At 48.2% G+C, this 20,214-nt stretch overlaps 2 protein-coding genes across 2 annotated transcripts in view; one reads left to right on the top strand and one right to left on the bottom strand.

Annotated features, from left to right (window-relative positions):
* LOC136640316 (zinc finger protein 850-like) overlaps nucleotides 1-12,594 on the bottom strand; it is a 145,272-nt gene extending 132,678 nt beyond the window's left edge. The window contains exons 1-4 of the mRNA XM_066615350.1: nucleotides 12,559-12,594; nucleotides 9,036-10,068; nucleotides 5,879-5,987; nucleotides 2,745-3,724 (exon numbers count right to left, since the gene is read on the bottom strand). Of these exons, the coding sequence (XP_066471447.1) occupies nucleotides 2,745-3,724; nucleotides 5,879-5,987; nucleotides 9,036-9,770 (1,824 nt within the window). The 5' untranslated portion in view covers nucleotides 9,771-10,068; nucleotides 12,559-12,594. The remainder of the gene's footprint in view (nucleotides 1-2,744; nucleotides 3,725-5,878; nucleotides 5,988-9,035; nucleotides 10,069-12,558) is intronic.
* The window catches only part of LOC136640311 (zinc finger protein 665-like), a 274,368-nt gene that overhangs the window by 188,080 nt on the left and 66,074 nt on the right, over nucleotides 1-20,214 (top strand). The window lies entirely within an intron of this gene.

Genomic DNA, 20,214 nt, shown 5'->3' on the forward strand with positions numbered 1-20,214 from the left:
CCGGGGGCCATTTGCAGCCCTCAGGGACCCCCAATCTGGCCTGCAGGGAGCCCCCAGTCTCCAATGAGCCTCTGGCCCTCCGGAGACTTGCTGGAGTCTGTGCTGGTTCGACGCAACTGCCCTCGGCGTGACCAACTGTTTGACCTCTCACGTGAGCTGTGGGATGAGGGCTCCCGCCACTGCTTGCTGTTTCACATCTGTGATGCAGCAGCAGCAGTGAAGGAAAGGCCAGCCTTGCTTTGTGCAAGGCCTTTTCGAGGCCTTGAGCTATTGCAAGACCTTCATTCATTCATATAAGTTCCATCTCTAATATATTCATTTATGTAAATTTATTCAAATTTGAAATGTAAATTAATTCTTGGTACTCCTGGCGCCCGACACAGTGTCAGAGAGTGTCAGAGAGTGTGGCCCTCCTGCCAAAAAGTTTGGACACCCCTGCCTTGCACTCAGAGCCAGTCGGTCACATCAGCAGCAGTGTTGTCAGACCAAGGACAAGGAGACTATGGTTGGAGAACTCGTGCAGGGAAAGCCACAGGTAGACCACAGCTGCGATACAAGGACATCTGCAAGAGGGATCTGAAGGCCTTAGGAGTGGACCTCAACAGGTGGGAAACCCTGGCCTCTCAGCGACCCGCTTGGAGGCAGGCTGTGCAGCATGGCCTCTTCCAGTTGCAAGAGACACTTGGCCAACAGACTGAGGCAAAGAGGCAAAGAAGGAAGGCCCGTAGCCAAGGAGGCAGACCAGGGACAGACTGCACTTGCTCCCAGTGTGGAAGGGATTGTCACTCCCGAATCGGCCTTTTCAGCCGCACTAGACGCTGTTCCAGAACCACCATTCAGAGCGCGATACCAGAGTCTTTCGAGACTGAAGGTTGCCAACTACTACTGTCTGGTGTGAACAGATGGAGATTGACCCTAAAGAAGGCTGAGCCCTTCTCTTTTATACAGTGTTGCCTGGAGTCTTATGCCCATATTCTGCTGGTCATGGCAGCAGAAAGTTCTGGCCTTTTGCCCGCATATGGCCCTGAAGATGGTCATGATGGGTGCTCCAACTGTCCAGCTGGGTGCACCTAAATCTGACCTAGTTTGGCTTTAGGTGGAAAATTTCACCTCCTTCCACATCCATTCCTCCCCCCTCCTCAACTTCATTCCTATAGACCAGATATTCATTTATATTTACAAAGTTCTGCGTAAAATACTGGGCTGACTTTGAGAAGGAACGTTTCAGGGGAAAAGACTGGAATGTCGAGTTCTGCCATGTCCCAACCGGCGTACCTCCTCAAGAATCACGGTGTGAGCCAGTGGTGTAGCTAGACGGGGTGCCACTTAGTTTTTCAGGGAGCCTCACTGCACTGTGCAAAGCACTAAGTTTTGCGGGGAGCCTTACCTCAGCATGCAAGTGCCCCCTCCTCTTCCCCTTCTGGGTGGTGGGAGCAAACTGGAGGCCTCCATTTTGTTCCCACCACCTGGAATGGCTCCAGAAGGGAGGGGGCCACTTTCTCGCTGCGGCGAGGCTCCCCGCAAAACTTAGTGCTTGGCACCCCCTATAGCTATGTCGCTAGTGTGAACTACTGAGTCTCCCAAGGATTCATGTTCCAGAGCCCTTTCTGGACCGTATGTGGTGTAGTGGGAGATGAGTCCTATACTACCATTGAGCTATGGAAGCTCCTGAGGTACAACGGCCTTCTGTTGAGTCAGACCATTGGGCCATTCAGCCCAATGAAGGGGATGTTTCAGTTGTTGAATTCTGCCACACATTCACACAACTGCCGCATTCCCGTGGGCCAGGGGAATAAAGGTGCAATGATAGATTGCCCACGGGCATTCCCTCCCATATGCCTTCCCGCAGTCAGTGATGACATCCGAGCTCTGAGCTTGGTTGAGAGTTGTGTCCACACCCCTTATGGGGAATGTTGCCGTCTAGGTGTGTCTTGCATTGCACTTGCAATATGAGTGACTTGACGCGACCATGGCATGTGATTGCACTTGGAGAAATGTTACAGATCCGTACTTTTAACAGGCTCCTATGCCAGTCCTTTTAACAATGACAGTCAATGGGGCTTACTCTTGGGTAAGTGTGGATAGGACTGCAACCCTTGGGATGTTTGGGGAACTTTTTTTAAATAGATCAGCAACTGCTTGGGAGTAGTGGCGTAGGTGGAGGGGGTGCAAAGCACTAAGTTTTTCAGGGAGCTTCACCGCAGTGTGCAAGCCTTCCCTCCAGAGCCATTCCAGGCAGGGGGAGCAAAATGGAGAAGAATGCGGGGAGATGAATGCCTCCCTTTTGCTTCCCCTTCCTGGAATGGCTCTGAAGGGGAGGACACTTACACACTGTGGTGAGGCTCCCTGCAAAACTTAGTGCTTTACACTCCCTCTAGCTACACCATTGCTTGGGAGGGTTCTTTTTATTTTGGATGCCTTTTTAAACTCAGTGTAAACTTTGAATTTTCTTAATTAATTTGATTTGATCATATGGGAGGTGTTAAAAATTTTCCTGCTTGATAATGTCACTTCTGGCCATGACGCCACTTCTGGTGGGTCCCAACAGCTTATCATTCTATAAAGTGGGTCTTGGTACTAAAAGGTTTGAGAACTGCTGTGCTAGAGAACACCACTGAGGCCAGGGTCCTCTACTGTTTGTAGTTTATTTCCACATGTCCTAACAATGTTACGATTCCCCCTCCCCTCCCTAATCCTACCCACCCCACTTTCGTTGGATTCTCTTCATTCTAGGTTTTCTGTGCCGTGTGCACTTTCAGGTGTGTGATGAGAGTTGAACGCAGCCGGAAGCACTTCCCGCACTCCGAGCACTCGTAGGGCTTCTCCCCCGTATGGATTCTCAGGTGTCCAGTGAGGAGCGTGCTCACACCAAATGTCTTTCCACACTCCTGGCACTGATACGGCTTCTCTCCCGTGTGGACGGCCTGATGCCGGATGAGCTGCTGGCTCACGGTGAAGCCTTTCCCGCATTCTAGGCACTTGTAAGGTTTCTCTCCTGTGTGGACTCTCCGGTGTGTAATTACCTGTGAACTGTTACAAAATCGCTTCCCGCAGTCCGGACACTGGTACGGTTTCTCCCCGGTGTGGGCCCTCTCGTGCCTAATGAGGTCTGAGCTGATGCTGAAGCCCTTCCCACAATAGGAGCATTTGAATGGCTTGACTCCCGTGTGGATCTTTTGGTGGTTCTTCAGATGGGATCTCTGGCGGAAAGTCTGTCCGCACTCTGTGCACTTGTAGGGCTTCTCTCCCGAATGAGTTCTTTCATGCTCAATGAGCTGCGTGGTCACTGGGAAACTCTTCCCACATTCCTGGCACTGGTAGGGTTTCTCCCCTGTGTGGGTTCTCTGATGGACAACAAGGGTCGACTTTGACCGGAAGCTTCTCCCGCAGTGCGAGCACTTGTAAGGCTTTTCTCCGGTGTGTACTCTCTCGTGGGCCAGCAGGCCTGTTCTCCGACTGAAGCTTTTCCCACACACGCTACAAGTCGTTTCCTGCTTGCCCTTGGGGTTCTTCTGCTGGTTTGTGAATTCAGTGAGGTTGGTAGAGTCTTCCCCACAAGTAAGACTCTCCTCTGGGTCCTTTCCCAGTTCCTTGCCTCTGGGCTGCTCAGAAGACTCTTTCTTCTCCATCAGAGATGGAAGATGTCTTGTCACCCTTCCACAAGGTTCCACTGACTCCAGTGTTTTCAGTTGTGGATTGTCCACCTCACTTGTCTGTTCATCAGCTGTTGGAACAAAACACAGAATCCCCAGGCAGAATTAACGTTTTGTTCCAGGAAGGAAGTGGACCTCAGAACAAAGGCACGGAGACATTTGTTAAACTGGTACCCAAACCAGAGTACAAACAATAAAGCTAAAACAATCAAATTAAACTAAACGTAATAAAAACAAAGCAAAGCATCAAGTCAGAGAGCAGCCAAATACAAAACAATACTAGCTATAATGTATTATTAACTAGCAAATGTCTTACAGCCCAATCCCATGCATATCTACTCAGAAGTAAGTCCCATTAGATTCAATGGGGCTTACTCCCAGGAAAGTGTGGATAGGACTGGGCTGTTAGGACCCAATCCTATCCAATTTTCCAGCGCCAGTGCAGTTGTGCAAATGGGACATGCACTGCATCCTGTGGTGGGGAGGTAGTGACAGAGGCCTCCCCAAAGTATGGGAACATTTGTTCCCTTACCTCTGGGCTGCATTGCAGCTACACCAGTGCTGGAAAGTTGGATAGGACTGGGTACTTCGAGTCCAATTCTATCCAACTTTCCAGTACTGATGCAGCCACAATGCAGCCCAGAGGTAAGTGATCAAAGGTTCCCTTACCTTGAAGAGGCCTCCGTGACTGCCCCAGCACTGCAGAATGCAGTGGACATCTCATTGGCATGGCTACATCAGGGCTGGAAAGTTGAATAGGATCTGGCCCTTAGTTGGGCAGCAAAGGATCAGTGGCAGCAAAAGACCAATTGGGTCTCCAGAGGAGAGAATTCCACGATTTACAGTGCAATTCTGTAACCGTTTACATGCTTATTCAGAAGTAAGTCCCACACTGTTCACCGGGGCTTGCTCTTAGGTAAGTGTGTGCAGAACTGCAGCCTGAGGCACTGAAAGTGTCCTTCCCCATGTTTGCCAACAGTCGCACTTCAGAGAACACTGCCACATTCTGGAGAAGAGGTTCAACAGAAGACCTTAGCCTTCAGGCAGCTCCACGTGGGCAAGAGCAAACTTTGCGGTGCCCAAGTCCCAAGTTGGTTAAGGCATCTTGGTAATGACCAGCCCATCTAGACCAGGTGATTTACCGACCGCTGGACTGGCTTTCCTGCTGACCAGCCACAGAACCCTGACTTGCAAGTGCTCCGCAGCAGTGTTTCTCAAACTGTGGGTCGGGACCCACTAGGTGGGTCGAGAGCCAATTTCAGGTGGGTCCCCCTTCATTTCAATATTTATTTTTAATATATTAGACTTTTGACGCTACCACAGTATGTGACTGCGTTTGGGGAAATGTTACAGACCTGTACTTTTAACAGGCTACTGTGTATTTTCTTTTAACAGTGATAGTCAATGGGATTCACTCCTGGGTAAGTGTGGGTAGGATTGCAGTCTAGGATTGTTAAAACTCTTCCTGTTGATGACATCACTTCCGGTGGGTCCTGACAGATTCTCATTCTAAAAAGTGGGTCCCTGTGTTAAATGTGTGAGAATCACTGCTCCACAGGATAGCTGCAAACCTGCATTGGGAACCGATGGAAAACTTGGGAACCCTGCATACAGAACAGAGGCTAAGGACCCAGTCCCATCCAACTTTCCAGTGCTAATGCAGCCCGTGCCAACAGAGTGTGCACTGCATCTTGCGGATGGGGTTGCAGTCACAGAGTCCCCCTCAAGGGCACACCTGCTCCTTTAACTAGGGGCAGCTTTGTGGTTCCTTTACCTTGGACAGCTGATGTTGGCTGAAATATACACTCCAGTACACTAGATAGCTCAGTGGTTGCATTTCATTTTGAAGGGCATGGAATGAGGGCTGGCCCAAGATTGCCCAGTGCCTAAGGTGGTTGGCCAAATACTGCTCCATGCCCAGCTGGGGATGTGGCAGCCTCTTCTCCAGGTTCTTGAACTGGAAAAGGAAGAGGATACAGCAAGAGAAAGTGTGGAAGACAGGGGTGGGCCAACACACTAGCCCCACCCCTCCCCAATTTCTCTTCTGCTCCATCCTCCTCTACTTCCTGAAGGAGCAATGGAGGAAGTGAACAGACAGAGTTGGGTATCCCTGCCTAAATTGCCCTCATGGATTGGCTGGGCCTGCAGAGTATTATGCAGCCCTAGACAAAGCCAACCCGGGAATGGCTGATGATCTCTATGCTGAGGATGCGAGGAAGACTTACCTGCACAGCTGCAACCCCCACTGCCCTCCTGCTTGATCTCTGTATCAGGTGGTTTCTCTCCAGCTTCTGAAGATGTCCGTTTGGCTTCAAGGGAATTCACGGGTGTCTCCTCAAAAACCATAAGAACATAAGAACATAAGAACAGCCCCACTGGATCAGGCCATAGGCCCATCTAGTCCAGCTTCCTGTATCTCACAGTGGCCCACCAAATGCCCCAGGGAGCACACCAGATAACAAGAGACCTGCATCCTGGTGCCCTCCCTTGCATCTGGCATTCTGACATAACCCATTTCTAAAATCAGGAGGTTGCACATACACATCATGGCTTGTAACACGTAATGAATTTTTCCTCCAGAAACTTGTCCAATCCCCTTTTAAAGGCCAGACGCTATCACCACATAAGAACATAAGAACATAAGAACAGCCCCACTGGATCAGGCCATAGGCCCATCTAGTCCAGCTTCCTGTATCTCACAGTGGCCCACCAAATGCCCCAGGGAGCACACCAGATAACAAGAGACCTCATCCTGGTGCCCTCCCCTACATCTGGCATTCTGACTTAACCCATTTCTAAAATCAGGAGGTTGCGCATACACATCATGGCTTGTACCCCATAATGGATTTTTCCTCCAGAAACTTGTCCAATCCCCTTTTAAAGGCGTCTAGTTCAAGACCACATCCTGCGGCAGGGAGTTCCACAGACCAACCACACGCTGAGTAAAGAAATATTTTCTTTCCAGTTTCCAGTTCAAGACCACATCCTGTGGCAAGGAGTTCCACAGACCAACCACACGCTGAGTAAAGAAATATTTTCTTTTGTCTGTCCTAACCCTCCCAACACTCAATTTTAGTGGATGTCCCCTGGTTCTGGTGTTATGTGAGAGTGTAAAGAGCATCTCCTTATCCACTCTGTCCATCCCCTGCATAATTTTGTATGTCTCAATCATGTCCCCCCTCAGGCGTCTCTTTTCTAGGCTGAAGAGGCCCAAACGCCGTAGCCTTTCCTCATAACGGAGGTGCCCCAGCCCAGTAATCATCTTAGTCGCTCTCTTTTGCACCTTTTCCATCTCCACTATATTCTTTTTGAGATGAGGCAACCAGAACTGGACACAATACTCCAGGTGTGGCCTTACCATCGATTTGTACAACAGCATTATAATATTAGCTGTTTTGTTCTCAATACCTTTTCTAATGATCCCAAGCATAGAATTGGCCAGGTGTGAGAATTTAATACCAAAGTTGAGCCTTCTGTGGAGTTGCCAGACTTTTGATCCAGAAGACATGAGTTGAAAATGGAACAAGGAGTTCTAGAAATCTTTTGCAAAAGATGTTTGGCTCCTTCAAGGTTGAGTAAGACTTCAAATTTTCTTTTGGATCCTTGAATGTGTGTTGATTTAAATATGGACTGCATACATAAATGGTAGCTATGCCTCAGAAGTGACACTGGCTTTGGAGAGACACAATCACATCAATAGCACATTTTCTAAATGGGGTAGCAGATGCTTAGAGAAGATTCACTCATTTGGTGGACACAACTTTTGAACTTCTGGCTCAGGGGCTTTCAAAATGTCTGCCTTTGATGCCTGCCATGGAACCCCAGCATGTTGCAGAAGCATTGTGGGGTGCACTGAATGTGATAAACAGATATGTTGGCCAAAGCCTAGGCTTGTTGGGCCTTCCCATGGCCCAAGGGAACTGGGAAGCTGTCTTTAAACACACCCCATGCTGCCCTTTTCAGAAGATCAACAGTTGCAGGTTTGGGGAAGCTCGTCCATCATAACTGATCTTTCTATTGGGATACCCCCAGTTGGGCTTCCCAGGAACCCTGGGGTCTCTTCAGGACTGTGTTAAACCCTATCTTAGCCACCAATCTAAGCCAGCTCCTAAGGGCCCAATCCTATTCAACTTTCTAGCACCAGTGCAGCTGCAATGCAGCCCTGAGGTAAGGGAACAAATGTCCCCATACCTTGAGGAGACCTCTGCGACTGCCACCCCAACACAGGAAGCAGTCCATAGGTACAGCAGCACCCGCACTGGAAAATTGGATAGAATTGGGTCCTAAGTTACTGCTCAGCTCACCTTGCTGAAGATGGATAGAACATATGGGGTTTGTGGCCCCACCTCTAGAATTCACTGTTGGCAAGACATTGGTGACCCATGGGTGGGGAAATCTCAAATAGTTCCCTTGTCACAGAAGGATCACTGCCTGATGGGGTTTAGGTTTTGTACATCCCTAACCTCTGATAGTCTTCTTGGCCACGGAAAAATAAGGTGTGCTTAAATAAATAAATAAACAGTAGGATCAGGCACCTGATTAGTCAAAAAATGATTTGATCAACTATCAAGTACTTTTATAAAACATCAATTTATCAGGACAAAAAAAAACACACTTTAAATACTCAAACAATATAGATATTTGTGTTAATTACAAAAAGAAATGTGTTAACTGTTACTGCGAAAAATGCAATCAATTGAGAAAAAACTGGAAAGTCATTACAACTTGTAACAGTGTCTGAGATAGGTTTCCACAGGAACAGTTCACACTGTACAGCTAAGAACATAAGAACAGCCCCACTGGATCAGGCCATAGGCCCATCTAGTCCAGCTTCCTGTATCTCACAGCGGCCCACCAAATGCCCCAGGGAGCACACCAGATAACAATAGACCTCATCCTGGTGCCCTCCCTTGCATCTGGCCTTCTGACATAGCCCATTTCTAAAATCAGGAGGTTGCACATACACATCATGGCTTGTAACCCGTAATGGATTTTTCCTCCAGAAACTTGTCCAATCCCCTTTTAAAGGCGTCCAGGCCAGATGCCGTTCTCTCTGGCTCTGGGTCTGTAAGACGGCTACAAAATGAAAAAGAAAGAAGGAAAGCAGAGCAACAGCAAGTTTTGTTTTTTTTAAAGGAGTGGCTTTTAAAGGCACCTGAGCTGCACAGACAGTCAGCCAGTTCTCCAAGCATCATCAGCTTCTCGGAGTATTTGACAATACTTGTCTATGGTCAAATCTGTAGGCAGACAACTGGTAATATCTGATGGGTAATGACTGGAGTGCCCACCCTGTCATCCAGCTTCCTCTCTACATCATGTCTGTCTCCACTTCTGTTTCCTGGACAACTTTCTGCAGCTAATCCAGGCTGACTCTCATCTCACCTGCTCTCTCCGTCTCACACCGTCTTGCTGCCTCTGCAGGAAATCTTCAGCCAGGGCCACTGCCTGGGAGCAGGTCTCGGGGCAATTTCTTTGGACCCAACTCTGCAGGTTCTGCGGCAGGATGGCCAGGAACTGCTCCAGGATCAGCAGCTCCAGGATCTGCTCCTTGGTGTGCCGCTCAGGCTTCAGCCACCGATGGCAAAGGTACCACAGCTGGCTGCATACCTTGCGGGGCCCCTCTTCCTCCCAGTAGCAGAACTGCCGGAAGTTCTGCCGCTGAGTCTCCGCAGCAACAGCCTCCATTTTGGAGGGCTCCTCCCTGATTGATTCATAGCCTCCCCTGGAGTCCATGCAGCTATAGGCTTGTTCAGTTTCTCCATGGAGGCCTGGCAGGAACAGGTTCACCTGCTCTCCTCTGGGATATTCCTTTCCCTCCAAGGAAGGCAGAAAAGCCTTGGTATCGTCCCATAGGGCAGGCCCCAGCACTTGTGAATTGCCCCATCCCGATTTCAGAACAGGTGCTTCCTTGGGGAGCTCCTCTTTGCATCTCAGGAGCTCCTCAACTTTCCCTTGAAAGTTGTTTCCATCAGTTCTACGAGGCCCCTCCAGCATTCCCCCAGAGTGGGAACCTGCTGAATTCGGAACCCCCGTTTCCTTTTGTGGTGGAAAAAGATCTCGCAACGAAGACTGGAATGGAAGACCCACAGATGCTGGCACTTCTGGCTTGGTAGACATTTTTGTTCTCCTGGAGATGTATGAAAGATGCCACCCACTTCAGTTCCTCTATGGCCCCAGTTCAGGCTATTCCAGTCCAGAATCTTTCACAGTTGAGGTTTTCCCACTCAGACACTTTCTCTGCAAGTACTGACCAGGCATTCCAGCTTGCCAGCTTCCAGCTTAGCACAATGGTATCACTCCAACAGAGTGGGTCAGGATCAATTGGAGTACACTGTCAAACTTCTGGTTTCCAAATCCAGTCAAAGGGAAGGTTTGCACAAGAGTTGGTGACCATCCTGCCAATCAGAGCTTCTCCCTAAAGGGAAGGTAGACACAAACAGAAGGCATGAAAGCTCTAATGCACACAGGAGAAACCAAGTTTGACACACATCCAAAACCGGGGTAACATCTGAAGCCAGCCCACAACTACCTGGCGCCTGAGGCAGCAGGCCAATTACTGTCCCCCTTACCTGCTGATGCGCCAGCCTCTGCCACTCCCTGGACTGGAAAAGGAAGAGGGTGATGGAGTGTAAGAGGAAGGGTGGTGAGGAGAGAAGAGTGATGGGCTAGAGTGGCGCTGTTGCCCAGCTCTGCTCTGCTCTCCTGCACACTTTCTGTTCCACTCCATCTCTTCCCTTTCCAATTCAGGAAGTACAAGGAAGTACGGTGCCACCGGCACCGTGAACGGCGAGACCTTGAAGCAGCTGACAAGCCGAGCCGAGTTTTTCCATCTACTCTTTGACCGCCCTTCAAGTGAGATATGAAGGATTGTCAGCTTGCGTGGGAGGAAACTGGAGGCCAGAATGTGATACCAGATCATAAAAGGATCCATCTGAAATGTTGTAGTTCTTGAAAGACAGAACCTTCTTCAATTGTAAAAATCCCTATAGGGATTTAGCATAGCCTGCCAGTGTAAACTGCCTTGAAATAAAGTCTGAGAAGAAATCTGACGACCATGAAAGGCGGTATATAAATACCCATATTATTATTATTAAGGGGAGCAGTGGAGGCAACTGGGCAAATCTTTCACTCAACTTATAGGATTTCAAGCACCCCTCAGAAGACAGGAGAGGAACTAGGCTGTGCATTGGGGCAGATTTGTCTGAACCAGCCCATAATATTAAATGCCATTAAGAACATAAGAACAGCCTAAGAACATTGAATTGGTTGCTGGTTTCATGACAGCTGGGCTGAATGCAAGGGAAACACCTCACTTTTGGAGGAAAGAGGCCCCTGAAATGAGGAGATAACAGTCTCTATTTGGAACAATTCCTAACTGCCCCCCAAAATATCAGCATATCCTGAAAGTGTCTAACATTTCACTGTGCTGTCCAACAGCTGCTGGATCAGTGTTGCCATCTTTTCTGTCTTGCTCTTGCTCCTGTGCCTTTAGCAGCAGCAGCGTCACACAAAAATGAAGCTCCAGTGGAACAGGCCAGAGGCTCATCTTGTCCAGCTTCCTGTAGCTCACAGTGGCCCACCAAATGCCCCAGGTTGCTGACAAGACAACCTGCGTCCTGGCGCCCTCCCCTACATCTGGCATTCTGGCATAGCCCATTGCTCACCGAAGAAAGCCTCCCCTGCCAAATTTTTGCCAGGCCAAGGCAGTGCCCAGTCCTGACCACAAGATAAGCCAGTTCGCACAGGATTCTTCTTTGCAGCCAGGCAAAGAACTCTGTGAACACTCAAAGTTTGCTAACCAAGATAGGTTTTTAAAATGCCACAGTGGGAGACAGGGGCTTGTCATCAGGTCAGAAAAAAAGGAACGCCCTGATTAGACCACACAATTTATGCTTTTCCAGTCATAAGAACATAAGAACAGCCCCGCTGGATCAGGCTATAGGCCCAACTAGTCCAGCTTCTCACAGCGGCCCCACCAAATGCCCCAGGGGGCACACCTGATAACAAGAGACCTCATTCTGGTGCCCTCCCTTGCATCTGGCAAGGGACACTTGAGAACTCTGAGATTGTAAGGGCACCTTCACCCCCTTTTAGCTGTGTCCTTAGGACCTGCGGATCAGGGATAAATTCGACAGAGACATTTATTGCCACGACGGCCCTTGTTGTGCTTGGTTTTTTTTGGAATAAACATGTCATTTGTTTTATAAATCAATACACACAGGGCATGACCTCAAGGAAGTTAAGTACTTTTGAAAGTCTAAGCATGAGTTTCCCTTGTGTACAGAACTCAACAAGCCTGAAAAAGTGCCTGACTAGACAGCAACTGTTACCCTGCACATTCTTGATCTTGTCTGATCTTGGAAGCTAAGCAGGGTCAGGCCTGGTTAGTACTTGGATGGGAGACCGCCTTGGAATACCAGGTGCTGTAAGCTTATACCATAGTCTTTTGAGACTGAAGGTTGCCAACCAGTCAGGACTGTGTGACGTATCAAGTGGGTTCCAAGAAAAAGAAATCTGCAGAGAAATGATATCAAGACATCATGGGGGGAGCATCCCCAGCCCATTTCCTGCCCTTGCTGTTCTACTTCCCTGTTAAAAACTGACAGCTGCAAGTTTTTAGCTGACCTCTGAAGCTGTTGAGCATCAGTTTGCCTGCAGCAATTGGCAGGCAATGATGTCCATCCCCACATTACGCAAAGCTTCCCTTGCTGATGGCTGTACATCAGACTATGGCAATAAAGGTGCAAGCAAGGCTGGCCTGGGTTTCCCCCCAGCCACTTGGCAACCCCATTCAAAAAAGACAAAGGAGCCCTGCTTGGAAAAAAAGGTGGCAAGTTTAGCCACACTGTGTCTTGCCTGGGATCACTCCCTCTCTTAGGAACACCTCCTACCTCTGCAAGCCTACCTTTTGCAGCCATGCAAATGTGCAGCTTCCTCTCTGCCAGGGAAGGAGGGGCCAGCATCAGCTCCCCCCCACCCACACTTTTGGGCCTCTCTAGGACTTGGAAAACTGTGGCTTTAACTCTTCAGGGGTATTTCCAAGCCACACTGTGCAGCCTAAATGCAAGCCATTTGCAAAAAGTCCCTGCAAGATGTGGCCTGCTGGAGGCCTGGATGAGTCTCCCCTGCACCAACTGGGGAGTGACTGAACTGGTGCATTTGCTAAAAGAGGTAAGGCTTAAGATTAACTTGCAGGATCAGCCCCTTTGCAGCCTGGAAACCAGTCATGCTAAACCTGAATTCTACATTTCCAGCCTGATTCTGCGCAGGGAGCCCCATCTTGAGAATAGGTGAAATGACAATGTCTAAATCACAGTGGTGCTGGGAATAATAAGAATAATTCATCTGCACTCTCAGCACACATAAAATTGAGTGTCGGGAGAGTTAGAGCAGACAAGAAAATATTTCTTTACTCAGCATGTGGTTGGTCTGTGGAACTCCTTGCCACAGGATGTGGTGATGGCATCAGGCCTTTAAAGGGGATTGGACAAGTTTCTGGAGGAAAAATCCATTACGGGTTACAAGCCATGATGTGTATGTGCAACCTCCTCATTTTAGAAATGGGCTATGTCAGATGCAAGGGAGGGCACCAGGATGCAGGTCTCGTTATCTGGTGTGTTCCCTGGGGCATTTGGTGGGCCGCTGTGAGATACAGGAAGCTGGACTAGATGGGCCTATGGCCTGATCCAGTGGGGCTGTTCTTATGTACACCTAGAGTGTACAGCTGTTGGAGTATGCAAAACAGCAGTTGCAAGTAGTATCAATAGTCAGCACTCTGAGCATGTGCAGAGTTGCCAAAGTCTGGAAAAAGGGGAAATAATTTAAGCCTGGAATCTTATGCATGCTCTCCTGGATGTAAATCCCACAGAAAACAGTGATGCTTACTTCTCAGTAAATGTGGGTAGAGCTGGACTGCACAAACAATGATGGTGCAGTCATAAACATCTCTGGGCATGTGCAGAATGCCCCACCTTGAAAGAATGTGAAATCATCCATTCTGAGGATGTGCAGAGTGGCTTTCTCAACTCACAGAGAGCAGTCACCACCACCATTCCTTTGATGCATTGTAGGGATTGACAGCCCAAGCCTAGGCATGTCTACTCAGAAGTAAGTCCCATTATGGTCAATGGATCTTACTCCCAGGAAAGTGTGGATAGGATTGCAACCTGGATTCCAGTGGAGTCTCTTAGGAAAGAGGAACTGAAAGCTCTTGCATTTGTCTGTGTGTTCCTGTTTTCAAGTACAGTACAGAGTTACATTTATTTGATTAGGTCAAATTGTGGGAGGGGTCCCCATATAGATCTTTAAGAGTTAAACTGACAGAGCTTTGAGTTCTTAGCAAGGGCCAGAGGAGTAGGGGAAGAGGAGGAAGGCAAAGTCCTTCTCCCTTTCTGGGAGGTGGAAATATCTCTATAGAGAAGTGAGTTTGAAAGGGGAGGGGATTCATACTCTGCTAACCTGGTTCGCAAGCACCTTTGGCACTTAAGCTTTGGTGAAATCTCTGCGCTGTCCTATTCCAAATCCAGGCCTTGCTAGTGGTTGAGTTGGAGTGTGATCTGCTTCCTCAAGTATTGTTGCAGCTTCTCAGTACCAATGGTGGGATTTCAAATTAAATGTTTGTTTTGATGCTCTTGAGTCTTCTTTTGTGTCCCGTTCCTGCAGGAAGAAGATTCCTCTGGTGTACTGTGAAAGTCAACAGCTCTTATTCAACCACCTGTTTCTCAAAACCCTGATGATCTCTTTTTAATTGTTTCAATATTCTTTTTGAAAAAGGAAAAGAAATCCTGGTCTTCTCTAGTGTCCCCCAAGAAAAACCCTGTTTGATGTCTGTGAAGCAAAGACAACCGGCAGGCAGGCATTTCAAAATCTGAAAGTTCAGTGCTCCAAGATCCAAGATCTCCCAGGCTTGATTTTCAAGGCTGAAGAGACAAAATGGCAGCCAAACAGGTCACAGAAGCCACCTTGGATCCCAGCTTCCAGGCAGTGCATTCAGAAGTGAAAACGGAGAAGGAAGAAGGATCCTCGGTACAGGAGGGAGAACACTTTGACTGTCTCTCTCCAGAAAAAGATGAGTGGCTGCCCAGATACAGAGAGTCACACTGGCTTGAGAAGACAATGCACCCACGTTGGAGAAACCAGCTGATGTCAGATTCCAGGCTACAGAAACATAGCACAGATTTTCTGGTCTCCTTCAAAGGGCTGCCTGATTCTTGCAGTTCACCAAGAGAAGGGTTGGAGATTCAATTTCTCGGGGGCAAAGTCCTGCAGGCATGCAACAAAATGGAAACAGGGGATGTCGGAAATTGTGAGGAAGGAGGAGAAGATTGTGCTGTCAGCGTGGAGATGAGGCGTCAGTGTTTTCGGCGATTCTGCTATCAGGCCGCCGAGAGCCCCCGAAAGGCCTGCGGCTGCCTCTGGGATCTTTGCCGTGAGTGGCTGAAGCCCGAAAGGTGCACCAAAGAACAGATCTTAGAGCTGGTGGTCCTGGAGCAGTTCCTCAGCATCTTGCCTTTAGAAATGCAGAGTTGGGTGAGGGAAAATAGCCCGGAGACCTGTGTCCAAGCTGTAGCCCTGGCTGAACTTTTCCTGTCGAGACAAGAAGAGGTGAGAATGTGGATCCCAAGATCAATGAGAGGATGTTGTGGGCACGTCTGCATGGTGAACATAAACGGGTTTGAAACTAATTTAACTCTTGTGGTCCGCTCCTCTCTAGGAATTCGAAGCTGTAATGTTGTCAGAGTACTGAGTGCATTTAGGATTGCTTTCCTTTGAGAGCTGATATAAGCTGGTGGTTCCTGGTTTAAGCCTTAGCCTAGCCATGCACACAACAAGTACCCTTAGCAAGACTTTCGACCACAGTTCTCACTTCTGCGATATGGGGTTAGTTGTACAAACACTATACACAGAACCCTGGATAGTGTACAGGCTCTTGATAAGAATTCTTGTTATGCGCAAGAGAGTATTTTTGGGAAGCTTCTTTACAACTGTTTTTGGAATACTGTTGGCCACCTCCTCTCCAGAAGGATGGCAGAGTGCTGGGAGAGAGAATAGCGCAGTGAAAATGACCAGGCACCTGGAGCATCTACCTTGCAAGGAAAGGCTCACAACTTTGGGGATCTTCAGGCTCGAGATGTGGGGATGTGACGGGGGATGCCATTGTGATGGTGGGCAGAGAGAAGCTTTCCTCTCACACAACTCTAGAGTCACCCACAGAAATTGGCTGTAGATGGATTCATAGATGGTGAAAGGGAATCACGTTTATGCCCAAGGCACGTATTTAATTTCTTGCCACAAGATGTCGTGGTCCCCTTTTTGAAAAAGAATCAGGCAACTCTATTGCAGATTATCAACAGCTATTCATCATGATGGTTCAATAGACTCTTTCATGTTCAAAGGCAGTATTTCACTCGGAACTATCTCAGACAGCAGATTCTCCATTGCTCCTACATTGGGAAATGAAGAAGGGGACAGAGCAGGAGACCTGGAGAGGTGAGGAGGGAGTGGGCTGGAGAGTCTCTGATTCTTTAGCCCACTACTGTCATCCCTACTTTCTCTTCCACTCCGTCCACTTCCCAATCCAAGGAATAGGAGAAGCCAGAGCCAGCTCAGGATAGTGTTTCTCAAACTGTGGGTTGGGACCCACTAGGTGGGTCATGAGCCAATTTCAGGTGGGTTCCCATTCATTTTAATATTTTATTTTGTGGTATATTAGACTTGATGCTACCACGATATATGACTGCGTTTGGGGAAATGACAGATCTGTACTTTTAACAGGCTACTATGTATATGGTTTTAACAATGATAGTAAATGGGACTTACTCCTGGGTAAGCACAGTTTGAGAAACACTATCCTAACCCTAACCTAACCAGCTCTGATCTGGTTCTGGCTCCTCCTATTCCTTGGATTAGGAAGTGGATGGAGTGGAAGAGAATACAGGATTGCAGTCTAGGATTGTTAAAAATGTTCCTGCTTGATGATGTCACTTCCGGCCATGACAGCACTTCCGGTGTGTCCTGACAGATTCTCATTCTAAAAAGTGGGTCCTGGAGCTAAAAATGCGGGAACCACTGGGTTAGGAGGTTGTGGACTGTCTTTGACCCCTTCAACACACCAGGAACAGAAACAGAGTTTCCTGGGTGCGTGAGCATAAAGGGTGGTGTAGTGGTCTGGGAGGTGGACTTAGACCTGGAAGATCCAGGTTCGAATCCCCCCTTAGCCATGAAGCTTCGTGGGTGACCTTGGGCCAGTCACTTTCTCTCAGCCTCACCTACCTCAAAGGGTTGTTGTGAGGACAAAAGGAGGGCAGAAGCTGTGTACACCGCCATGAGCTCTTTGGAGGAAGGGCGGTATAAAAATGTGAAAAATGATAAATAAAATAAATATTACCTCATGGATGATGTACATGGATGGATGATGTTTGAAGGTTTAGAAAAGGACATGAAGTGTACAGGCTGCAAGAATGTCAATTTTGGTCCACCGTTATCTTCAAATGCATTAGCAAGGCTTCAAAAAAATTCTGTTTTGAAACCAAATTTCAAAAGCGATATTTGTAAACAATTAAAATGGAAATTTAGAGGCAGGCTGCCTCTGATTGCCAGGTGCAAGGGAGGGCGCCGGGAAGCAGGTTGTGCCTGTTGTCTTGTGTGTTCCCTGGGGCATTTGGTGGGCCACTGTGAGATACAGGAAGCTGATCCAGCAGGGCTCTTCTTATGTTCTTCTGTCAAACCTGTATTTTGAAACCATAACTGATTTTTTAATTGCTGTTTATCCTTTCAGGCACTGGGGCCACTCCAAGACACTGCAGAGAACTGTGGTGGGGTCAAGCAGGTTTTCTCAGACTGGACGAAGAAAGAGCCCCACAGAGAGGCCAAGCAGGAGACTGGAGCAGATGCAGCCATGCTGGGTAAAATAATAATAATAAAATAATAATACAGGTATTTCTATACCACCTTTCTAGGTCCTCAGATTTCTCCTCAGACTTTATTCAAGGCGGTTTACTTGGGCAGGCAATTTAAATCCCCGTAGGGATTTTTACCATTTGAAAGGTTCTATCTTTCAAGAAACCACAATAATCAGATGTTTCTTGCTCTGGTCGCACATTCTGGCCTCCACCCTCCCACGCTCAGAGCAGATGGAATAACTTGGCTCAGCTTGTCAGCTGCTTGAAGGTCGCATGGTGCCGGTGGCCTCGAACTGGCGACCTTCGGATGTTATCTTCATGCAAACGGAGGCTCAACCCTCTAGACCAGACCTCCTGCCCTCATAAAATAACTCATTGTGACGAACTTGTTGAACCCCTTGATGGTTCTGCAGCTCTGGCTCTAGTGCAGAGATGCTCCACCAGCAACACACTCCTGAGAATATTTACTCAGAACTAGGGCCAGCATATCCATGAGATAAACTCCCCAGCAGCACATTGGTAGGGGGCACATCAATCTGCTCACATCAATCTGCTCACTCGCCTACGCTTGCTCCTCTTCCTCCCACTCCCTGGCCTGGAAAAATAAGTGGGGCAGTGCAGAAGAGAAAGTATGGAGGACAGTAGAATAGTGGGCTAGAGTGTCAGAGATGCCTGACATTCTAGCCCACCAATTTCTTCTCCATATTTGCCTCCAAACAGGACAAAGACATTATAAAACAATCATTTATAAAATATTATAAAACAATTCAAGATTGTGAGGATTCTGGAAACCAAGGCCTATGAGAAATGGTCGAAAGAGATTGATCCATTTAGCCTGGAGAAGAGAAGACTAAGGGGAGATACAACAGCTGTCTTCAAGTATCTGAAGGGCTGTCACTTGGAGGGAGGGCAGGACGTCTTCTCCATGTTCCCTGAGGGCATGGCTATAACCAATGGGCAGATACTACATAGATGTAGATTTAGGCTAGACTTGAAGAAGAATTTCCTACTATAAGAGCTGGTATTGGACAGCTGTGGACCCTCCCTCAGTGGGGGTTTTCAAGCAGAAACTGGATGGCCACCTGTCAGGGATGCTGTTAGCAGAGATGTAATGCACTGTCCCAACACCCAGGTCAGGGATGTCACTTCCACATTCTCCTCAGAGGAGGGATGCTCGCTGCAGCTACTTTGCACCACCTGTCAGTGGCGTAGCTAAGGGGGAGCAGGGGGGAGCAGCAGTTGCACCGGGCATCAAGCTTTAGAGGGGCAACAAGCTGAGCTTGACACTAGTGACCAAAATTGTGAAAATTTTGGTATGCATGAATAATGCCATCATGTTATATATCATTGGAAAGGCAATTTAATGCAGAGTGCAATGAAACAAAACTGCACTGAAATATCTGTATTCTATCAAACGTTATGGCCAATTAACCAGAAAATGAAAACTCTCTTGCGAAACAAAAAGTGGATTTGCTTGACTCCAAACTGACCTATGAGACTGTTTGTTCTGAGTGCCAATGAGATGTTATTGTGATACAGCATGGGACCAATAACTTTTTATTTATTTGCTTAATTAAATCTGATGTTATCATGTGGGGAGGGGGCTACAAAATCTTCTTTGACCCTGGGTAGCAGATAGATGCCTTAGCTATGCCACTGACTGGGGTAGGCAGCAGAACAAGTGGGTGGGGAGCTGCTGGGGGGAGGAGGTGGGTTCCTCTCAATTTTCACTTTATAAAAAGCCAGGAGTGATGTCACTTCTGGTAGTGACATCACTTCCGGGGCAACATTTTGTGCTTGGCACCGGGCTACATGATCATTAGCTACGCCACTGCCACCTGTCCCTTCCCCTGTGCAGGCTCCCCTTGAAGGGAGCCATAACTAGGGCAGAGCCCATGGAGCCATCAGGCGCCCCCTCTCGGTGTGGCACCTGGAGCAGGTGCCCCTCAGGCTCTCCCCTAGTTACAACTCTGTCTGGTTTTGCGTGGTGGAGCTTTATGACCTCCAAGGTCATGAAATCCGCTCTATGATTCTGTCCACTCCAAAGGAATCCTTGCAAAGGGTGCTTGCTGGCAGAGCATGTTTGACACACTGAAAGTCTCCAGTTCAGTCCCTGCCACCTCGGGTTTAAAAAGAGGTCACTAAATTGGGAAAGAACTCTTTGGTGGAGCTTGGCCCAGTGCCAGCCGGAGCAGACCATATTCAGCCGCATGGACTGGCAGCTTCTTAGGTGTTTCTGAAGTCCCTGGCCTTCACTTAAACACTGCGCTGTAGACTGAGCACAGTCATGGGAGGACGTGTGGGTGTGTGTACACTCCCCCACCCCCAGCATGATTAGGGATAGTTTGGATGCCCTGCCCGCACTTTGACTATGCAGTGGCAGGGATGGTGTGTCAAGGAGAGAAGAGTGGTGCGCACTCGCTCCTGATCACGTGAAGAGCCAGCGTGTTGGGCACATCATCCAACCCAGTCCGTTCTTGAACAGAACAGGCAGCTGGCTGCCATTAGATCCTGCTTCAGTTTTCACTTACATCTCACATCAGTCTGATATTAACTAGTCACTGACCAGCTCCCTGTCTGTGTATCATTTTTAATATATTCCATCAAGGGGTTCAGTGAGAACTCCTCTCCAGTTCTTTAAGTGTTAACCAGCAAATCCA

The sequence above is a fragment of the Tiliqua scincoides genome, chromosome 2 (genome assembly GCF_035046505.1).
Source record: "Tiliqua scincoides isolate rTilSci1 chromosome 2, rTilSci1.hap2, whole genome shotgun sequence".
NCBI classification, from domain to species: domain Eukaryota; kingdom Metazoa; phylum Chordata; class Lepidosauria; order Squamata; family Scincidae; genus Tiliqua; species Tiliqua scincoides.